Source organism: Pezoporus wallicus, unplaced genomic scaffold (assembly GCF_028554395.1).
Source record: "Pezoporus wallicus isolate ANWC-B61680 ecotype Strahan unplaced genomic scaffold, APGP_CSIRO_Pwel_v1 contig_4238, whole genome shotgun sequence".
Classification (NCBI taxonomy): domain Eukaryota; kingdom Metazoa; phylum Chordata; class Aves; order Psittaciformes; family Psittacidae; genus Pezoporus; species Pezoporus wallicus.
In genome coordinates this window covers 2,518,663-2,541,951 of record NW_026637932.1, presented here as the reverse complement: position 1 = coordinate 2,541,951, position 23,289 = coordinate 2,518,663, and the positions used below count along the sequence as shown (strand labels likewise).

Here is a 23,289-nt window from a genome sequence, read left to right as displayed (position 1 = left end):
AGCTCCAGAGAGCAGAAAATGTCTTGGACATATCAAAAACCCTCAAACCCGAACAAACCCCCAACAAAACCCTAAAGCCCCTAAGTCTTCAAAAGGAGTGAATACTTCGGGGAGGAGGGAGGAGGAACTTGCAGGAGCCGAGTAGCAGAATTTTGGTGGCCTATGTGAATGTAGCTCCTGCAGTAGAAAACGTCTTCCCTTCTGGTGGGAGCAGGTGGAGGTGGACGTAGACTGAAGGGGTGGATATGGCATGTGGTAATGTTAAATACAACAGCTGAGTTGTATTTAAGATTTTTACAGCTTATTAGAGTCCCGACAGACCCAGAACTTTGAAAACTATTATTAAACAGACAGAACATACAATATAACAGTATTAATGACAGTGGAACAAGTGTGCCAAGAATAGTTGTTCTGTAACCACGTCATTAGTATAACTGCAAAATGCTTTATTTCTGAAGCCGAACATCTTCTGGTGCAATAAAGAGGTCATGAAATAAAAAGCTGGCTGGTTCCAAATGGGCTCTAAGCATCTGATGATGAAAGCATTTCTTGCCCCTTTTCTAGTCCTAAATCCAGTAGTATCTGCTTCAAGTCCAGAAACACATATAGTCTGCATTTTTTTGTTCCTTCATCTCTTCTGTTTTATGTAGTCATACTCTGAAGGAAAAACACATACCAGGCAATAAGCTTTGAAACTTGTACGCAACCCCATTGCTTTCCAGTGGATAGTATCAGTGCTAACACAAGTTAATGAAAATAGATGTCACCTAGGGCTGCATTAACTGAATTGTCATTTCCTTGACGGATTAGTTGGTATTATTACACCATTTACCAAAGAATGGATAGGCAAAACCCTTGAGTGAATAAAGAATGGAAGGCTTGAAGAAGCAAGGTTTATCTATTAACTTTTAGATATAATAACTGATGTTAAAAGAAAAGCAAATTCATAGTTGTTAAATATCTGTAGGCTCTAATTCTCTTGTAGGAGTTTCACTTGACCAGGAGCTGAACTCACTTGAACTAGGACCATCTATTCCACTCCTTAGATTTGCAAATATGAAATAAGGAGCTGCTAAGCTATTTTGATTATGTCCATCCTGATTTTTTAAAATACTACAGAAAATCCTGCCTGGTGAAACAGGTGTGTATTTTAAAGACCCAAAGAAACAAAGTTATCTTAGTTCCAAGTGTAACGTACTGTTTTCTTCCTTTGTGCTTCCAGATGGATTTCTGTTCTGTTTTGGCTTGAAGGTCTTGATACTCTCGAAACTCTTGTTCACAGTACTTCAGATATTTGACTTCTCTTTCAAAATAATCAAGAATGCTGTCATGCTATTAAAAAATGACAAAAAAGGGTCATTACACACCCAAAGACACAGAACTATTGCTGATGATCTGAACTGTATTAGGTTATCTATATTGGGAGTATAGTTATCTGTTTATCCAAATAATTTGCAGCAAAGCAATATAAAGATGTGCATTGAAAGCAGTTGATTTTGATATATATATGCATGGAGTTAAATAATTTTTATTACACTGATTCTCAGTAGATCAGGCTTCAGGAACCTGCACTGAAATAACTAAACCAATATAATCTAAATATTAGTGACTGCTCCTGGGTTAATAATTCTGTGCCTTAAATAGTGTAGCTCTAAAACATACATAAGTTGGGCAGAAGCAATGTGTTTCCTCACATTATGGCACTTGGTTAGGGCCTACCTTGCTTTGGAGAAAGTTAATTTTACTAAAATGAGGCTGCTGACCTGGTGCTACATTGCTACATACTGTGGTTCTGCAAACAGCAAACCTTTATGGGATGTTTATAAACTATGTAAGTGCATACATAACTTAAAACTGGGATAGGATGGGAAGAAGATCTTGTGATGTAAAAATATCAGACTAGCTAGCAGGCAAGACTGATAGACTGGATGAGATTAAAACAGTAGCTTGATCTTTGGCGGGGGGGGGAGAAAACCTGAAAATTATGTGGAAATAAAAAGAAATTAATATTGTTTTCATTGTTCCCATGGTCCTCTGGTACAGGTAGTCCTTATTCCAAAACAGAATGAATGTTAGGTGATGTTAGTAACAGTTGGCTAAATGTGCTTTAACTAAGCTAGAACCAGACGCTCACACATGTAAATCAAAGTTACCAAATTTATAGGAAAAAAAAAGATACAAATGTGGACAAGAAGGTGTAAAAATAAAAAAGTATAACATAAGTGCCCTATATAGCATTGATTTAATGCATGAAAGATAGGTGTCATTTTATGCATGTGGCAAAAAATGCTGAACTCTTCACTGTGTTTCCATATAGCCAGGTTGGAGCAGAACTGGAGTTCTGCCAGTTGCCACCCAGGTTTCCTTTAGGTGCTTCTTATGTGAGCTCTGTGCAAAGCCAGCTTTGCTACAGGTGATCCTTGGAGAATATGGCCGTACTGATCTCAGATTATTGCCATCCATTTGAAGGGAAGTTTTTCTGGGCAGACTTGTTTCTGTGGTGGAATTTTCAGGATAAAGTGTCACAGAGATGAATAAAAATTCTTACCAACCTCATTCATCAAGGGGTCACTTAGTGCCTGACAGATTTCCAAAATATGCAGTACTCCAAGATCATCAGACACCGCTAAAAAGTGCTGCTTTGCTGAAAGATATTTCACAAAAACATATAAGCAATGTAAATTCCAACAGTAACACATACCTCCAAACACAGGGTTCATTCTTGTTGTGGTCTTTTTGGTTTATTGTTCTCTGCAGCAAAAAGGCAGCCTTATTGCTCTCTCATTTTCTTAACAAATGAATTTCCCTTTAAGGTTTATACTTTAATTTTTTTTTTCAGTTGTTTTATACTGTGATAGTGCATACTGATGTATGCCTTTTTTATACATACAATGCAGTGTTAGAGGAAGTATGTACTTATCAATTATAGAAGATCATCTGCAGCAAGATTACTGTGCCTTGGAGTCATGGGCTGTTATGCAAACAGGGTGGCTCAGTAAAGTGCCATCACCATCAACATACATGAGGCAATCCAGGGGCTGATGAAAGTGATCTTTGATTCAGAGATGTTCTGGAAATAAGATGGCTCATGAGTTTTCTTCAGTAAGTCCCAAATATCTACATTTCCATCATCTCTGCCAATGAAGAAAACTCCTGGTCTTGTTAAGGACCATCGTCCCGTAGTGTATCTTCCTGAAGAGCAGCTTGACTGAAGGATCGCTCCATACTTGAATTTTTTAAACAAATAAAAGATAAACCCAAGAGTAAACCAGTACTATCTATTCACTACTTTAATTCTCCTATTGTTTAAGAACATTCACAATTTAAATGATCCTATTACAAAAATTGTATCAATGGTAAAATTGGTATCACTGTCTGCAGATAAAGAAAATTGTGGGGAAGTAAAAAACCTCATATCTCACTTGCAGTCTATTAAGGTAGTCTGTTTATAATCTGTCCACTCTTAAAATCTATGCTCTTGAGATTTTGCCACATGTAGCACATGAGGAGAACTGTAAAAACATCCATGTTGCTCTGTCTTCACATAGTTAAAAGGCTGTGTCCTAAATGAGTTCTTCAAACTCATTTAGCACACATTGCCTTTATTCTTCTCTTTTCCTAGGAGCAGAAATAATTGGTTGAGAAGCTACAGTTTTTACAAGGTTGGAATGAAAGAAGGTCACTTCATTTATTTTCTGTAAAAGGCAAGCTTACAATGCTATTTCTAAAATCGTTTTCTGATGTGAAGAAAAAAGCATTTCTTATACCCAATTTAATTCTAACTGTGAAGCTTTGTGACATACAAACATTTCTGAAAATACAGTTTCTGAGGCTATTATGGTTCCGTCATCTAATTATGTTTCAGCTGTGTTAAAGGAAACTTACTGTAACCTCTTCTTTCCAAATGGCAAACTTCTGTCCTCCAATGCTTAGAATGATGTCTTTAAAAAACGGAGATCTCTGAAGAGTGTTGATGCTTTCAGTGTGGACAGTGTATTTCTGAGTGTGCTTCTGATCTAGTGGAATGAAAAAGGCAGTTGCTTGTAACTAGCGCTTTAGTGACCATCTTCACAATGGGAGTTACATGGTGGGAAACAAGTGCAGGATCCAGCACACGTTTCAAAGATCCTAGCCTCACTTTTTTGCTGACAAGGTATAGGAAATGTAATTGCTGCAAATCTAGTCACCTGAATGATTTGTGCCAATGAGTACATAGCGATGCACATATGCTACTGGAGAGGGCTTTTGCTATTTTGTCATGACAGCTAAACTGCTCACACTTTCGAGGTGTAATGCTAAATCCTGGTGTCATCAGGGAGACAGACTATTATAGCGGATGAGCAAGAACATTAAAATGACAGAGTATAGGTGCAAATATTTTAAAGCTGGCAATATATTAAGAGTTAAACACATATTGAGAAACTTGAACTTACTAACTGGTATTGGGAGGTCATTCTCGATTTCAATTTTCCAGTCAGAATAAACAATTTCTCCATCCTGTGATGCCAGAAAAATCAAGTAAATGCTAACGTTGGCATTTGGTGGCTTATATCAAAGTGACTTGTTTTTAAGCTGTGACTATACTTAATTATAACCATCATTAAATATGTTCTGAGCAAATAAAACTTAGACTTGCAGTGAGTGAATGAAAAAGCACTAAAATTTTGGACACCATTTTCCAGTTACCTATTGCCAAAACAGCTTTAATTACCATGGTGTATGTAGGCAGTTCTTGCTGCAGAATTAGCTGCTTGGTTCATGCATTGCTCCAGTATTTGGGTAAAAGGTGATCAGAAGCAAAAAGGTAGCTACAAGCCAAATTTTCAATTCCATATGAACTCAAAGGTGGGAAAGAATTTGGAATTTTAGGTACGGTGGGTAGGTAGAGGGCTCTGAATAGCTGGGACTTCCCAAAGTAGAAATAAGTTATGGGGAAAACTGTAGTATAAATGCTTGCATCTGGCATTTGGGGAAACACTGAGAAAAAAAATATCACTAATCTTACAGGTTCTGAAATAATGTTTGGTTCCTGATAGCAGGTAGTTAAGCTTGATATGTCTTGGAAATGTCTTCTAGTTCTGTCCTTGAAGTCAGAGTTCACAGTCTACCAAATATTGGGGTTATTATTATTTTTTATTCATGTAGATAAATGGATGAAAATGGGAGTAAAATGTGGCATGCCTAGAAAGATCTTTTTAGTGAACGCCTGAAGGAAACATGCAAGTCCAAAAATTTGTAAAAACTCTGTTACTTAATTGTTCAGTCTTTTGTGTATCTTGGATGAACATTTTTCATTAGTAATCTATTATTTTCACTTACTTCAGTTCCAACAAAAAAATCAGTGGAGATATCCTTTATCCCTTTCAGACTTCTGCTCATCTCTCTGGCAGACACCCTCTCTGGGAAACAGAATGGATACATCTATTTATTGTACACTGGAATTTGTTAGACAAAGAAAATCCTTTGTCTTATAAAGGTAGTTCATTGCTAAGGGGAATTTCAAGAAGAGAAATTAGGAAAGACTGCCAAGTAAATCACCGATTCTGTAGGTTAATTGTTTCCAGGTGGCATCTACCCGTTGCTGCAGCTGCTCTGCAGTTAGTACTTCCCATACACAAACTACTTAGGGTAGCACCATTCTGTTCTTCATCAACTTTACACAGCATCAGTGTCTCCATGGGAACTGCCCTTATACATCCCCCTTAGCTGCTGCAGCCAGGAGCTAACATTTCTGATCCAGGGAATGGCACAGCCTGCTTCCTGCAGTCCGTGGAGGAACAGTGTGCAACTATGCCAGAGCAACTCAGCTGCCAGAAAGGCATTTGCAATCACTCTCTCAGGTAGTTCGACTCTTAGGCTACCTGTATGTTAGCTTGCCAGCTCTACAGAGGGATTAGAAATGTGTCACTACCACAAAGTAACATAATAAGAACCGATTTACTATAGAACATGAAGTTCTGAAGAGTGATACCTCTGTCCAAAGCACTGCAGAAATACCTACAATATATACTGTTACTCTAGGATTATTTTTCTAAAAATAGTATTCTATAAGGGCTGAAAAGGACATAGTGTCTCAGGGATAAAGAGGCTGGGTAGGGGACTTGTATCAGCAAGTGAAACCTGACCAAGCTACCTTGGATACAGAACTGTTGTTCCCGTATTCAGTACAAAGAGATATCACTGTCGTTAATACATGTATGCTGCAGTTTGAATACCAGTATATTTCAGAAACGTTTCTCCCCAGATGCCTTTAGCCATACAACATTGTGTCGCTCAGCTTTCATTATGTATATACTGAAATACAAGTTTTTTAAAAACATTTTCTCCAATAAGGTGTAATCAGAATATTACCTGAGCTTTTGAAATTGCAGTGCAGTGCCCTTAAAATAATCCTGGTGGAACCATACTCTTGGTTGATGCCACTTTTGTGCAGGTTTATCTGTTCAGAAAAAATGCATTTGCTAGCTCACTTTGTCAGATCTTTGAGGTACAAGACTAAATGGCTTACTGCTGGAACAGAACTTTTCAGTTTGCCATGTGTTTGTAATATTCCACAAACAGGATTTGCTGCCTCACATGCAAGCACAAGGAAAACACAAACCTGTGGTTTCTCTTGTGTTATCCTTTCCTGTAAGTTTTTTACTATGTTTCTAGAAAAAAGAAACCAACAAACCAGCTCCAGTGGTCATGCTTATTCAACAACTGTACCAGCTACAGCTATTCTAAGCAGCACAGGTCAGCAGGTCCAATAGATATATATTTATATAATATATATATTTAACCTAACATTATTTTCAGCCTCACTTTTTTTCACAAACTGTTATGGCCACTTTCATCAGACTGACTGTTGGCTTGCAAGTAATTATGGTTCTGTTGACAATGACCATGTTTCACAGTTTGGGACACACTTGGGACCCGCTGAGATAGCACAGCTGTTGAAAAGGCTGACAGGAACTTACACTATTAATGCAATTACTTTTTTTGAGGAGGCAGCCATGCTCTTTCTTGCGAGTTAGCTTTTCAAAATGCATTTTATTGAAATTTCAGAGGAACGTTAAAGTCTTTCATTTCGTGATTAGAAGGAAATTCACAAGGAAGTCACAATTTGCTGGAAAAACTAGAGTTGGGAAGCAAAAGAATACATTGCTATGGAGTTCTGGCCATATCTACAGTTTGGCTTAATCCTTCTGTTCTATATTTATGTACAGTACCTTTATGAGAGGTTTCCAGGAGAGATCTAGATGCTTAGAAGTATCTGGACCACCTTGGGGTTTATAAAATGTGTTCATCTCTGTTATTTTCTTAGATAAAGGTTGTTCAGAAAGTTTGGTGTCTGGAATATCCCAAAATAATACTGAGCTGCAAAATGATCGTATAATGTTATTTCCTGGTTTTGTTTCAAAGTCAGATGCAGTTTCCTATCATTTTAAAGTTGCTTTTTTCGGCCTTTCATGTTCAAACTTTACATAGAGATTCTGAAAAGCAGACAAATGCTAGATACCTAGCTGCTTCTTTTGTTAATGATGGCATGTTTTCCTTTATACACCATTTCATCAGTTGTTAACTATACTAAAGCAGCTAGACAGCTTTCATACAGTTTGCTATGGAAAGTTACTGGGCGAAGTTACTGGAGGCTGAGAGAACTGGATGGAGCTCTGCAGTAGGTCATCTAGTAAAACAAATTGAACCTCATTCCCAATTCTTGCAAGTCACAATTTATTTGCTGACATTCAAGGCAAATGGTCCCACTCACTTGAATCTGTCATCTCGTTGGAGTTTTCAGCCCTCTGATTGTTCCTGTTGCTCTACTCTGGACATTAATTTACAGATAATTTTCCTCATTGCTGACATCTCTTTACCTTTCCTAACAGGAGTTGTTCAGGGACCTGTGCTCTTCAAGGCTTGTTCTTGCCAGTACAGTGATTTCCCTGCTCTTAATTTAGCCAGATATTCTTAATTTGGAGCCCTGGTGTGTGGGTAGTTTAAATTTCTTCCATGTTCATTACTTGCATTACATTGCAAACTTGTTAACAGCCATATTTACAGTCATTCTTCTAAGTTAATTCTTTGAAGTCAGCTCTTCATTTGATTAAACTTTGTATCATTACCAAATTTTGCTCTCTCTGACCCTCCTTTTGTAACTAGCAAATACATGACTGAGCCCAGCTATGCAGCCTTGAAGTCTTAAGTGTTTTGCCATCATGAAAGCTAAACATTTATTTCCACATTTTGCATTCTCCCCTTTCCGGTCTTTCACACAGGATAATATTTGGTTGTAATCATCATGACTATTAATTTTACAAAAGAGGTGATTCATACAAAATAGTTTTGCCCGCTAATACTTCAAGTCTAAGTATAGCTTACAGTGTTTCTGTGGCCTCAAAATCTTTAACAGCTTTTTGTCCAAGTCACATAATCAATGTATGTCTGGAGGTGTGGCTCTCCAGGCCAATGCATGTATGATCAGCACTCTTTCTAAGCTATACACAGAATATTAATGTATACTTCTGATTTCTTTTTTTCAGTTAATGAACCCTTAATGCCATTACTGTAAAGGGCTTAGCTGGCCAAAAACTTTATGGGCTTGTCTTCTGCATACAGAATTTCAGTATTCAGGATAGGCTGATAGGAATCCAGAAGTGTGCTAGTTAAATCATGGAGTATGCTCCATATAGCTTTCCAAAGGAAACTGGAAGACATCATGTAGAGTATGTATTATATATACCAATCAGGGGAGCAGGTTGCAAACTGCACGGGAATTTCAGCTCTGTTTTCAGAATCAGCGCTCATTTGGTTGTCCTAAAAATAACAGTAATAATAATTACAGGGTGAGAAGATTATTAGAGACAAAAATCATATTCTTCTAAGTACTTCCATACATAAAATGTGACTTCTAGAAATTAAGTCAGTATTTCTGCTTGGGCAAGGTTTGAAAATCAGGAGTTATTAAATTGTAAAGTCAAGCTATTTTACAAACGTACTTACAGTGAACTGAGAGCAGCTTTGCCTGCGGAACACCTAAATTAATAAATTCATTCAGCAGGATAAATACGTGCTGGCACCACTGCAAGTCAGGCCCTCCTTAGGTTGCCATATTTGTAATGTTTTTTTCATCCATCTTAACCAAAGAGCAAATCATTGAGAAATTTATCTCAAGCAGCAAAATGTACTGGGAGTGATACCTCTTTGCCAAGTTTACACCATGGGTCATCTCAAATTGTCACTCAGCTAGACCATACTGTGAGATAGGAATGGTGCCTTCAAGTGTTAATTATTAATAGTTTAGTTTGTACATGTGGGATTCTGCAGGTTTTATAGTACTTATCATTTACCAAGTAGTCATTGGTTTATACCAGACTTAATTTATTCAGAAAAATAAAGGAAAGGTGTTGGACACACAGACACACAAATGATTATATGCTGTGCCATTATCAAATACAATTTCTAGTATATAAAAAACATATATTGTGGCTAAAACTGTATTTATCAACCACGTGGCAAAGTTTCAGCTACACTGTTTTCCCTTCATGAGTTGCCTGCTGGAGTCAAAATGGTAGTCTCACAACCATGCAAAGCTGAATTAGGTTCTAGATATAACTTTAATACTTTTTCATTGATACCTAATAATAAACTGCAATTTTTGGGAACTGTGCCATAAAAACTGCAATGCTGTGCAAAGGCTGACACGCATTCCATGTTTATATAACAAAATGTTCCAGTACATGTTGCTAAATATTGACTAAGTGATTCCTTTGTCAGTATTATTTACCAAGCAGGGACTTCCTGCATCTTTTATTCCAGATGAACATGAAAACAGCTTTCTGACGCTAAACCTAGGAAGAAAGAAACAACCCACCCAAGGAACAAGAAACACACGGCATTCTGCTATCCAATCCCTTTCTTCATGTTTTACATCTGGTACTGATTTGTACCCCTGGGTACTACTGTAGCATAATTGTATCAGTTTTCTTCTTATGATACATGTGCACCCTTTCCCTCACTCTTCTAGTAATGTTGCTAAGGACTGCAGGATCTATGAAGTCTTAAAATTTGTTTTTAAAAAATATTGATATGTTCATTTGCATAAACCTTTTAAAGATCTCAGTTTTCTTCCTCTTGGCCTGCTTTTCCACTGCCATTATTTTGCATTTGCCTACATTTGCATTTGGAATTAATTTGGGCAATCATTTGCAGTACTTTGGTAGTAAATGAGCATCCAATACTCCTGTAATAGCATTGGACCCTTTAACTACATATACCCTAAATACTGTAGGTATTAAAACCATCGTGGAAAACCTAAGTTTTGAGTATACAGGCAGCACTTAGAAGAATTAAGGTAACTACAGTAGCACCATTCTTGGGTGCCTAGATATTTAGGTAATTGAAATAATTTCTCTGAATTCTTCATGGCAGACTAGATTGCTCGCAGTAGTAATTCAGCATAATTTAGATATGGAATGCTTATTATAATTTTGAATTACAATTTTCAGTAAAATGAAAGCTACAGAGATTTTTCCAGTATGAGAAGATTCATATCAGGTTGAGAGCACAGCACGGTTGTAAAGGACAATGAACAGGAAAAGTGGTAACAGGTTATTAAATATTTAGAAAATGCAGTGAGAAATAAAAAGGCTGTTACAAATAATTGAATCTTTAATATTTTCTCTTGAGTTTACACTATGATTTCCGAGGTAGCATACTAGGAAAACATGAAAAGTAAATTTTTAAGCTCACCTGAAAATAATTTAGCAGCCAAATTATATCTGTTACTGTTTTTTTATGGGCATGCTCTATGGGAGAGTCCGCACAGTGTTTCACTAGAGGTGGCTCTCTGATGCTCTGCTGATCTTCCATAGCTGGTGGCTAGAAATATTTTAGAAAGAAGTATCTTAGTATTTTTCCCAAATACAGTAGTAGACCTGTCAAAGGCAAAAAGTTACTTTACATACTTTAATGCTGCTTCACAGATTTCAGATCAGTTTAGAGAATTTGCTAGGGGTCTAATACCTTCCTACCTTTCCCGCTTGGACAAAAGAAAATGGAAAACAGCAAAACAGGCTTTTGAATAGGAAGCTCAAAAAAGAATTCCAATGTGGCTCCACAGGCACATGCACATCCACTTAGGTTATTAGTTCCTCCTCTGCTTTTAGGTCTCTCTTCCACTTATTCCCTTTATAGTCTTCTTCCACTGAAATCTTCTCATTTTCCGAGCTACTTTTTTCCTGTCCATAAACTTCCAGAATAATTTTCGGTATTACATTCAGCAACAAATGCTGTACATCTTTGATAGGCTTCATAAGGCAACAGTTGATTACATGTTGGTGCTCATTAAAGAACAGTCTGAAGTTTAAGTCTGCACAAAATGCAGTAAAGCTATTAAGATAGGCCAATGAGGTAGAAATTATAGTGTGATAATAGGTTTATTTAATGAACTCATCAGGTTTCTTATCATTTCTAGTACCTGACTGCAAAGATTTTCTACTGGTTTGAGTCAAGGTACTGTCACACATTTTCCCCCACAGACATACAGAGGTACTACAATTGAGAATGGAGGTATTTATCATACTAACAGCTGTTACCTCATTTCCATCAGCATCAGGTTTTGTATTTTGCATCTTTACTTCATGTTCAGAAATATCCCACAGTATAACCTGCAATGAGAAATGACTATATTAAGAATTATTCAATCCTTTATATTGAACGTATTTTTCACATACAGTTCATGGAGGCTTGGGGAAAATTCACTCTCTACACTAGAACTTAGGAAGTCTTTAAAATATCGAAGTCCTTAAAGTGTTGCCACTTCCATCTCATGCTATCAGTAAAAGGCTGAACTTGTCTCGACAGCTACAAAAAGGAGAGTCTCTACAGCTTGACGTATGTTCCAGTACTACAAAGAATGACCGTACAGTAATGGCTCAGCTGTGGAGTATCCATGCATAACTTCAGTGCAGGATCAGAGAATTTCTGAGACGACTGTGTCAGGAAGTGTTACTAGGGATGCTGAGTACAGCTCTTCACCCTTATTTTAATAATGTAAGGAAATATACAGGAATATCCAGTTTTATTCATAGGCAGAGAATGAACACCTGTCCATTGATGCAGCCACCCACAATGACATTTGGGTCGCTTGGGCTGAACTGAAAGCAGTAGATGTCTTCAGGACACTCCAACAGTAGCTAGAAGGCAAACCAAAAGAGTTGAGAAATACAAATCACTCAGGTTGCTTGTTCTCTTGTTGTTTAAACACCTGACATATCAAAATTGCTGATGAAATACCTGAGGCTGGATAGGGTCAGAAACACTCCAGAAAAGTATTGCTGATTGCTGCAGCAAAGACTTGTCAGAAAGGTTAATGTGTTCTTCATAAGAAAGCCTCTGTCTTGCTGACACTGCTATGATCCCTGAGTGAGAAAACAAATTTTCTCAGAAGAGACAATTCAAGTTTGAACATGCTGTTAATTATTCTGAGCGACTTGTACCTCCTGAATACAGTGAAAAACAAACGTAAAAATGACCCCCAAAACCCAGCCATGAATTGATATTGCTCTCTTTACAGATCAACTCTGAGGAAATTGGTTTTGTTGCTTTAAGTTATTCAGCAATGAGCCATAGAACCTAAGCTTCATGGTAAAATTCAGGGGTTTTGCTACTGCTCCTGAATGGTGTAATACTGCAGCTGAAATGATGGGACAGGCTTCTAGTGCCCATCATGAAATGAAATCTTCTGTAGCTGAATTAATTTTCTGGCAAGGCTGCAGTATTGGCTATTAGTATGCTGTGCAGCTAAGACATTTATATAGAACTTAATTGTACCTTTAAGCTTGGCTGTGTAGAGCAATAACCCATGGCAGGGAGGAGACATTTGTTACACTCCCTGGCACTCAGCAGAGCCATGTCCCATTATGGCTGTAACATTCCTAGGAAGTATTAGGCATGCATACAAGAACCAGCCATGGGGAAAAAGACAGTAGTTTGCAGAGCCACAAGAAGGACCTGGCACAGTTGGAGCCCCACTTAACTGAGCCTCATATGAGAGAAATTTCCCTTTCCTGTGATCTTTGCCTACGTTTTAGCGTGAGGGACTGTATGGCCTGTCTGAATTCTACAGATTTGTCCTCCTCATTTTCCACTTTGTCTCAAATCAGCAATTGAGACAGACATACTGAACCGGTTTTGGTGTTAAAGTTAAAAGTTGATAGTTTTATGAAAAATGCGTATTTTATAGTTCTCACAATACAAGTCATTCAAATCTCAATTCAGTATTTTAACTGCATTACCATCAATGTTTGGATGCCAGCAAACACAGCTAATAGTTCTGTCCTTGGGATAGCGCAGATCTGTAAATGATTGGTACGCTTGAAGATAAACATCTGGCTTGACACCAGAACTGCTTTCGTCTTCTGCTAGGGCCTTCCAGTCATCAAAAAAAGGATTTATAATTTCATTTTGCTGCAGTGCAATTTCCATTCTGTTTTGTGGAAAGAAAAGTTAACACTTTAAATAATCCAGATGTGGCTGCTCAGTAGTAGAATCACAAATATTTCTGTAAAGAGGCAGCTTTTGTTTTACATAAAATGATGACCACAGTGGTAAAAAAAGAAAAAGTATTTATTGCTCAGTGATGCATCACTGTAAGGAAACCCTCCTCCATTTAAATATAAATAACTAATTGTTACAAGAGTTTAACTCTAGTTCTAGTGTTGTTCAAGTACAGTGCAGTTGTTAAATTCTTGCACAAAAAATGCTGATAAGTGGGATTTGTCCCATGACTAAGGGCTTTAGGACAGTACCCTTGCTCTTCTGCATACACCTCTGCTTCAGTGAGCAGTGTTTGAAAGAGCTGCTTTGCAGCTTTAGTGGTGTAACACTATCAGCTTTAACAGTTCTAATACCCATTTAAACCATCATTCATCTATATTGCATAGACTTTATGTTAATTTTCATAGAAACAAATATTAATTTAGTATCTGTTAGTATTAAAAAGTAAGCAAGAGGAAAACCAAAACAAACAAATATCTCCCCACCAAAGCCAAACCAAAAAAGTATATAGAAACAATTAGTAATTGACCAGACCAATGGTACATTCCAACAGCAGTTCTTGCTTGTAATTTTACCTTAAATGTACTGATGTAAGAAATTCTTTCAGCTTCTCAGATGACAGACACTCTTCTTTCTCTTCATCTGACAACTGTCTAGGAAAATACTGGGTGGCTGCATTTTTTGGATAGGTCCTGACCAGTTGGAATAATTTCAATGTGAATAAGTATAGAAACAATTTCAAAGACAGAAGCCCATGTAATGTGTAAAATTGAAAGCTAAATCTATTAATTTTTTCTAGAAACTCTTTGGAAAAGTGAAAGAAGAAAGATACACACCATCCAGTTCTGTTCTCTTAATCAGTATGAGAAACTCCAGGAGACCTGATTTAATTTACATAACTTTAATTGAGATCAGAAACAGTGTGTAGCTTAATAAATAAGCTGATAAATATCTTCTCACACTTACCATTTTGTCTGAGTAGTACTTTCTCTTACTTTTGGAACCATTTGCACACCTACATCTTTTTCAAGCATTTTAATACTGAAAGTTTTGTCTTGATAGGATGTGCATTCAACATAACTGTCTTTTACGTCTGAAGCATTGTTATCAGTAAATGTAATTGGTGCACCGAACTTCCTGCGTACTCGAGAAATCATATACTTAATCTGGAAAAGAAGTATTTCAGTAAGTTAGCAGAGGAGAAAGTGGCAGCATTTATGTAATTGAGGAATTAGTTCTATTGATGATTTCTGTGCTGAGTTTACTTACATTTCTAGATTTTGAAACTGAAACGCTCATATAAATAACCTATACCATATGTAGTAAAAGACTGGTTTGTATTTCTAAAACAAGAAGTTGCCTTTATGTAATGTTTTGGCTAGTAGGACAAGAGAATTATATTTTCTAGTTCACATAATATCAAAACTGCTCCTTTAAATTAAAGGATTGCAGTTCTATGTAATACTGCATTCCACTTCCAAGACGTGGCTTTTCAGCTCTGCCCTCTTAGTGCGGTTCTCAACATTGGGTGAGGTATTTCACCTTCCCTTGCACAGCTTAGGGAGAGAAAAGTACAATGAAGAGGATCCACGAAAATCTGAGTGAGGAGTTTCCTTATAGCAAGAACTAGGAAGGAAGGGATTTCGTTTGACTTCTATTCACAAAGAGAGGTAGGCTTTTGATTTCAGGCAGTAGAAAATTGTTACTCTGTCTTGGATACATAGCCAGGTACTTTCTCCCAGTACCTCCCACAGAACTGGAAAGGAATGTAGGCTGAAAATACTTTTGAGTAGACCTTGCCAGCAGGGTACAAAAATACTTGGACTGTGAATGTGGGTTGCATTTCATGACTGTGAATTAGCTGTAGAACAGTCAGACATCTTTTTTAAGTAATGACAACATGTCCAATTGCTGAGAACTGTCAAAACTTGGCCAGGTTTCCTTAAACAGGGATTTAGGTATGGAGTGGAAATCACAGATGGACAGTCAAATGCTTGGGGATACCCCACACATCACAAGTTAGGTGGCAGCTGTTGAGTGGATCTACTTTTTGGACAGTTTTCTCAGTATAACATGAAGGTGAAATTAATGAAGTATTAGGAACAACTCCTTCCCCAAAGGGTGCTCAGGCGTTGGAACAGGCTGCCCAGGGCAGTGATGGAGTCACCATCCCTGGAAGTGTTCACACACAATGCAGATGAGGCCCTCAGTGCTGTGGGTTAGTGGTGGCCTTGGCAGTGCTGGGGAACAGTTGGACTTGATGATCTTAAAGGTCTTTTCCAACCTGGTCGATTCTATGATTCTATGTCCTTCTGTAATGGCAGCCTGTAATACCTGTAGTCAGTAACATTTTTTCTGAGGTAGAGCCCTTGAAAGTATTGCATGCCTCTTAAATACCATCCATATCATGAAACAAGAGTACACTGGGCTCCATGGCAATAGAACTAGGTCTTTAGAATATAATTGAAGTGACTGAACTTGTAATTTGGCCATATAGTCATTTGAGCAAAAAGTGGCAGAGCTGTTACTGACCAGAGATGATCAGGACTTTGGAATTTACAGCTTATAAAGTAGATATGTCCAATGCAGTCTCACGTGCCTTGTTTGCAGGATTTAAATAGAAGAGAATTCAGAGAAAAAAAAAATTAAAAAAAAATCTGCAGCTGCAGCACTTTCAGTTTTTGTTAAAAGTTGAGATATTTCTCTTTTTCTTCTTGAAAGAGCCCAAGCAAACTAGGATTGCAACTTCCCTTTCCCTGACTGGTTTTTAAGGAATGTAAAATACTTTTTTTTAATATTCATTTGATTGACTAACATCTGTGGATTCTGACCTTTGTAGCAGTGTCTTTAACAGATTCTTCTTCAACTTCCTTTTCACTGCCAAGAGAAACCCAAGGTTTTTGGACAGGAGGCCTGTAAGGTTGGATTTCTAGAGTCTCTTCTGTATTTTCTTCTTCTTCTTTGTTTTCTTCCTGTTTTTCTTCTGCAGGTTCTGGAGGCTGTGACATCAAACAGTTTGAAATGGTACTTTTTCACAACTGTTACTGAAATGTAAGTATGAACTAGAAAAACCGTTTTCAGTCTTTATCCACACATTCTCTATCTTAATGCAGCAAGTCTGGCTATTCTGTGCCCCTGGGTATGATTGGGTTAGGTCCCATTCATTCATTTGTGCATTAGAATTTTCCAATACATGTTACATATTTAATATTTAACTACTAAAGAGAAACCATTGTCTTGAAAGCAAATCACTGTTATATAAAAATAATTTGTAGTGGTTTCCTACATCAGGCCCTCCTGCCTGGAACTGCGATTTGCTTTTCTATTAGTCATTTCTTCTCCTGATGCTGAGTTACAAACTCATGTTGAAAAATTTTATAATCTACCTACCCATAAACCTTCTCCTATAATGCAGAGCATAAGGGGAAATCTATGTATCTAGAATTATTTAGAACTCAAGAACATGCTGAAGTATGATTTAAAGAATACATACATACATATTGTGAAGAGTAAGTATAACTCTTTGAAGATGCCAAATATAATCTTTTCTTTTTATGTCTTGCTAAGAAACCTGGGTCTTGGCAGAGGAAATTTATGCTTATGACAAAATGCAGCAGTGGGGGTTAGAGTGACTCTCTGAAGTAAAATACAAAAATTTAATTCAGTCTTTCTCAGTGTAAAAGACATTTTTTACAGTGATACACATATTTTTCTTTGATCAGATTAACCTTTAGAGGAACATTCTGGCATGCCAACCACATCAGATGCTTACAAATACAATATCAGTTTATATTTTAGACAAAATTCTGAAATACTCATAGAAAGAATGATGCTTGTATTTTCTTACCTTTAGAAGGTTTTCCTTGGCTTCCTCAGAAGCAACGAGGTAAAAGCTCTGTCCATACTGGAAATTTGCATCTAAAACTACCAAAAGTTCTTCCCCTGGATATTCCTAGTTTAATTAAAACAATCAGTGGAACACTGAAGGCAAATAACATATAAAACAGACATGAGCATGTGACTGGCAAAGCTACCACTAGCGTAAAGTCAGTATCTTTGGTTAATCTTTTAAGTCTTAACAGAGGATTACATGTGCCAATTGAAAAGAATAGATGGATTTTATTTTCTGATAATTATTTTGGGACCAAACTAACCTTTTCATACCAAGAATTGAAAAGAAACTGTTTTAATGATTCTCAATAAATAGGCAATGAATAAGGTGAGGCCAGAGTATGTGAAGCTCTGCCAGTTCAGAGAATCAAAACTAGTAATATTTATGTTACTTTTAGCATATATATAATCTAGAGTTAGTTAAAAAAAACCAAACAAAACTGTGCATGGTGAGCCATAAGAAACCTTGAGTTGACAGTAGTCAAAGACCTATAGCCTTTGGATATTACACCATTAGTGTTTTTACACGGAGTCAAACAAGGTCAAACCTTATCATATACTCTGAGAGCATGAAGTCTTAAAGTGTGAACAAAATAAGCTACATACCAGGATAACATTTTTGATAGGGTAAAAATCAGAAATTTTAGCTCTTCTTTTCAGGTCCTGAATGATGTCCTCTTTTTTAATGATTTTGAAACAATTTTCTTCTGTGACATCTTCATCAACTCGGCAATTGAAGATTGCTTGGGTCTGTGTAGTGAGAACTAAAGGAAAGATTTCTGGGGGGCCTGTAAAAGAAAGCAAAATTCCTTGAAACATGCACTTTAATAATTCTTCCTTTACTGTTTCCTAGCAGAATGCCTTTGAATCTCTCAGCTTAGTTTTTGGTATTTTGGAAGGCATAGGGTAAAAATTGTATTTCATTTTGTTAACCTTGGAAAACACTCTACCTAACACTTCCTACTTGATGAATATGTTATTCCTAATATAAGGGTTTTTTTTTCCTCTTGATTAACAGGTCATTAAGAACTGAAAGTCATTAAATAGAGTGGTTTTAATACATTAAGCACACAACTGCCATAGAGAGCCCATGAACAAATACAGTCTAATCCTTTGCTGTAGTATGTTGTCATGTTAAGCCAAAGTTTGATCTAGGTGAGGCTTCGATGCCCTCCCAAATAAAGATGTTTTTCTGATTTTGGACTTTCATCTTCCTCTCACTGAGTTCTGAGTGCAGCTGAGTCTTTTTTGCACTAAGCAAGTGAGACTAAAGCAAGGTCACTAAGATTCAAGTCAGATACTTATTTTCACCTTTGGTGGAGAATATATAGCTGTTGTTTTCTGCATACATGACCTCCATTAGGTTCATTTGTACTAATTCAGAACAAGCTATTTCTTATCCTACCTCTGGCAGTGTTATCTTCATTGCTTCTAGTGAGGCTGGATGCAGTTAGGTTACCTGTCAGCTGTGCTTTGCAAACCTTCAGTCTGAAGATAATACCCAGTGCCTCTTGTTAAGTGTGTCAGCTGTACGTATGTAGCACTGATTCTTCCCATATTACATGTTTTGCCCTCCAGCTTGCATAACAGCTGTGTTTAAGATCACTATAGGCCCAGCTAGTTGAATTCTGCTGCCTAGGAGACTCTTTTCTTCCTTCGCAATACTGCCATGCTAGCAGTCATGCTCTGTCTTAGCTGCCACAGTAAGAGCATTCTTCATGAAGGCCACAATATTTTGTCTGAGAAGGCTATCAGATGTTCATCTTTTTGATAAACTGGGATGTGTAAAAGATTTAGGGACATGAGTACATAGGATTTTTATGTCCTCAAAAAGGCTGGATTTTGTAATAATAGCTGATACTTTCTATAACCTTTGTTTCATTCTCTTTTCTTAGTTTGAGTTATTTAATATTTTATCTTAATTCCCAGCACCTGTGGTATTTTTATCTTTGTGTACGCCTTAAATTGAAGTTGATATATCTAAGAAGATGATATTGACCAGCTGGCTCAGCATGTTTTGAAAAGCCATTTCTAACCCAAGCCAACAAGGACTGATAAAACAGTAAATTCTCCTTAATCTCTATCATTCAGGAAGCTAAATCTCTGCATAAGGCTATCACATAATACATAATGTTTGATGAAGCTGACATTTATTCTTTAAAATTTTTCAATACTGTTTCTCTACTGCATCTGCTTTGCTATAGTCATCCACTAAAATTAATGACATGCTTGATGCTTCTGGTACACACTGCACTATACCAAGTATTATTTACTTAGCATTCACTAGTAATTTTGTAGAATACACAATCCATTTATAGCATGCACAGTCCATTATTTAACTTTCTTCACAAGTTGTGGTCACTATTGCATGACTTTCCTTTTGGCATTTTGGTGCTTTTTAAGATTTCTGTGTGGATGCTTTGAAAAAATACAAAATCAGAGGGATGTTGATTGGGAAAAACCTCTGAAAGTCATTGGTTCAAGCTCACTGTTGATAAAACCAGACCAAGTCAGGCCTTGTTTATCTTCAGGAGTCCCTGTGCTTGCCTTTTTGACTTCTACTGTCTGGAGGTAAAAAGGCCAAGACATAGATTCTTTTGCTTATTAATTTGGCTGTGAGACCAGGCTCAGAAAAAGTGTTTATTCCAGGGTGACTTGAAACATTTGATGCCTTTAAGGAACTGCAAAAGTTCTGCAAGATTCCTAGGTTACCCTAGCCAAGGGCATGAGGCCTCATTAGGATGTTATTAGGAAGCAGACTCAACCCCTAGCATAGAATCATAGAATCATAGAATAGTTAGGGTTGGAAAGGACCTTAAGATCATCTAGTTCCAACTCCCCTGCCGTAACACTACAGATACACTCTACATTTCAATATATTGAAGCAAAAAAATCAGACTTCCTTTTGCAAATTAAATTTCATAGTATGGACAGAGGACAGAAACCTAGGGCTGCGTACCAAAAGAGAGTGTAATTTCCATCCTCTCTGTACACAGCTGGCTCACAGGGCACAATGGCCAGGAGAGCAAAGGAACAAGATATTTGTACATATCACAGTGCTCAGAGTTGGTGATGTGGCTACTGGCTGTAGCTAGAAGCTACAGAAAATTTATAAACATAATTAGCTGATTCTTAGGTGACTTTTCTTTCCGAAAATTATTCCTAATAGTCTCAAATAAAATAAACCCAAGCAATTAGATTTTTTTTTTATTCATAAAAAATCCTACCCAGGAGTTTATTCAAGAAGCTTGTACGCTTATTTTTTTTAAATGAATTGTGCATACAGCCTTTCCGCAAATGCTAATGCTAAAAACCCCTGTCTTCTCAAAGAGATGTAGGTTTCAGTGTAAAACAAAACAATATGAGCATGCTTTAAAGTTAAGCAGGAATACAATAGACATGACTACGAGAGGGAGCAGAGTAGGACAGAAAGTCTATTTTCTTCAATCCTCTATTGCTGGAAGTCCAGGTTAAAAACAGATTAATGATCCAAATTAAAATACGTACATCTTTTAGCCTAACACAAGGGACTGATACTGGAATTCTTACTATTATGAACATTTTTAGTGAATGCTCTTTTCCCCCCAAAATTATGTAGCACCTAACCAAAGACTTCACATTGTTTTTCTGACGGTATATTGTATCCTATCTTTTGTAACAGTCAGCGGCTCTTAGTGCTATGAGAACTTCACAAAGGACCAAGAAGCTCTCAGAGAAGTAAAGAACACTTGCCAATCTTATGCTAAGGAGATATCATGCACAGACAGTGACTGCTTACAGTAGCATTATTTTCCTGCTTTCGGCAAGAAGATTTTAGCAATAGTTCAGCTATTACGGCTATAACCTTACTTGCCACTAGGTGGAGGTAAAATTCTCTCTTGCTGACAAAAAGAAGTCTCTCCAGGAACACCGAAAATACAAATTTTAATTTATTTTTAAAGTAACACTTTTGACATCTGAGGGATCATTTATTACGCATTTTCATTAGCTGCAGCTTAGCCATTTCGGTGACACTAATCAAAGAGCAATTTTCGTATCCACATGTGTGTGTACCTGTTCTACCCATGTAGGAGGTGCAAAAGAAATGCTTGATATCTCTGCGACTTTTAAATGGCAGATTTTTTCCCCTACTGCTACTCAGAAAGTGGTCCTGTAATCACTACTGTAATAGCTGCAATTCTTCATAGTGTCTAAATTTTATCATTCATAAAAAATCTTTCAATTTAATTCCCTGGCTTTAGTAACACTGAAGCTTCAAAATGCTGAAGTGTTCCAAAACTATTACTTGAAAGCCCAATCATCATAGCACTTACCTATACTAGCCATAGAAAGATCAACTTCATGTTTTTTATCTGAAATATAAGACATGACATTACCAGTGAGATTTCTTCCTAACAAAGTTAAGTATAAATATACAGTCCTTTTCTTGTTAGGCAATATTTAAAATCTCTATGTATGTTTAAAAGTAAACTGTGAAGAGGAAACACAGTAATTTCTATTCAGTTTGCATTTAACACAAGAAATGAGTGAAGCCTTTCAAAATAGGTCTGTATCTTAAGGAGATGTTGGCATATTCTGAAACTATGGAGATTTAAAACTAATTTTTATTTTGAGCAGGTGGTCTGCCTAAGGCAGAAATCAAAAGAAATCTGTCACCTTGTGGTGCACGTTGCAGCTTCCATGTTTGAAAACCACACTCACTGCTGCCTGATAGTGCTCGCTTTGGACAGCTACTATGTGAAGAGGAGATAAATGGGCAAGGCTTGCTAACATCAGACAGTAGCAGAAATGAGAGGTGTGCAGGCAGGAGTGGGCGTGAGTTGCCTCTGACAGTGGTGAGGTGGGTAGGCTTGCTCTGGGTAGCAGGGTGCTGCTGGAGCAAGGCTTTCTTCAGCTCCTGAGAAAAGGTCTGCAAATCTCACAGCAAAGTAGGACTGGAAGAAATTAGCAGTGATGTGCAGAATATTCTCTGCAGCACAGCAGCTATTAATCAGCTGGAAGGGGAAAAGTGATTAAAAGGCAAAAAGCAACTTCAGGAAGGTGGCTGTCACAGCAGAAAAAAAAAATTGATGAAACAAACCAAATAAAACCCAAGCAAGAGAACATCACCACCTGTTCTGAGAATGTGCATGCCACTAGAAAAAAATATAGCAAAGGCTCATTAGCCTTACACTTCATTCATATATACGCTTTATAAGTGGCACAAGTGAGATAGCACCTCAGCACATCTCAGAAAAAAGCCCACAGTAAAATGCACTGTGAAATTAAATTGTGAGACTTTGGTATTTTTTCAAGCTCTGTTATTGTACCTGTGTGTGATCCTGAGCACCTGAACACCTGCTTCTGGGGACACGTCCCTCTGCCTGATGCTCTCTCCCTGGGTTGTTAGCTTTTGTGAATCTCCCCACTTAACATGTATTAAGCCTCCCAATTTCCCATTCAATACTGTTATTATGATACCACAAATTATTAAATCTAAACTACCAAGACAAAGTGTAAATATTGCAATGTAGCTTTGTTATGTTCCATATACTGGTTACAAAACCATAATCATTAATTGTAGATCTCTCATTTATATAAAATAGCATATTCTAATTTATCTCATGTTTACTTATATTCAATGGCCCAAAATAATCATGGTAGCTCTTATGTGAGACTCTATTACTGTTTGTTTCATTGTTTCTGTACCTTACATACCAGGCTCTTTTCCCTTCAGGGATTTCTTAGCTTTGTTTTCACCTTTCTTCTGTTTCTTTGCCTTTGCTTGTAACATCTTTCAGATTTCTCTAGAGAAAGATACATATCATCAACAAACTGTAAACAGACAATGGGATCCACCATGCATGAGTGAGAATT

At 37.1% G+C, this 23,289-nt stretch overlaps 1 protein-coding gene across 1 annotated transcript; it reads right to left on the bottom strand.

Moving 5' to 3' along the window:
* Nucleotides 1-422: 422 nt before the first annotated feature.
* On the bottom strand, nt 423-23,289 carry DNAI3 (dynein axonemal intermediate chain 3). Its single transcript, XM_057408358.1, is given in 23 exon segments — nt 423-657; nt 1,199-1,332; nt 2,553-2,644; nt 3,022-3,226; nt 3,886-4,016; nt 4,434-4,497; nt 5,320-5,399; nt 6,352-6,439; nt 7,212-7,359; nt 8,726-8,799; nt 10,735-10,863; nt 11,571-11,651; nt 12,090-12,179; nt 12,280-12,404; nt 13,281-13,471; nt 14,118-14,234; nt 14,509-14,708; nt 16,374-16,541; nt 17,390-17,494; nt 18,040-18,221; nt 21,747-21,785; nt 23,131-23,202; nt 23,205-23,289. Coding segments are annotated over 23 exon segments (2,592 nt in total). The 5' UTR covers nt 23,275-23,289; the 3' UTR covers nt 423-650.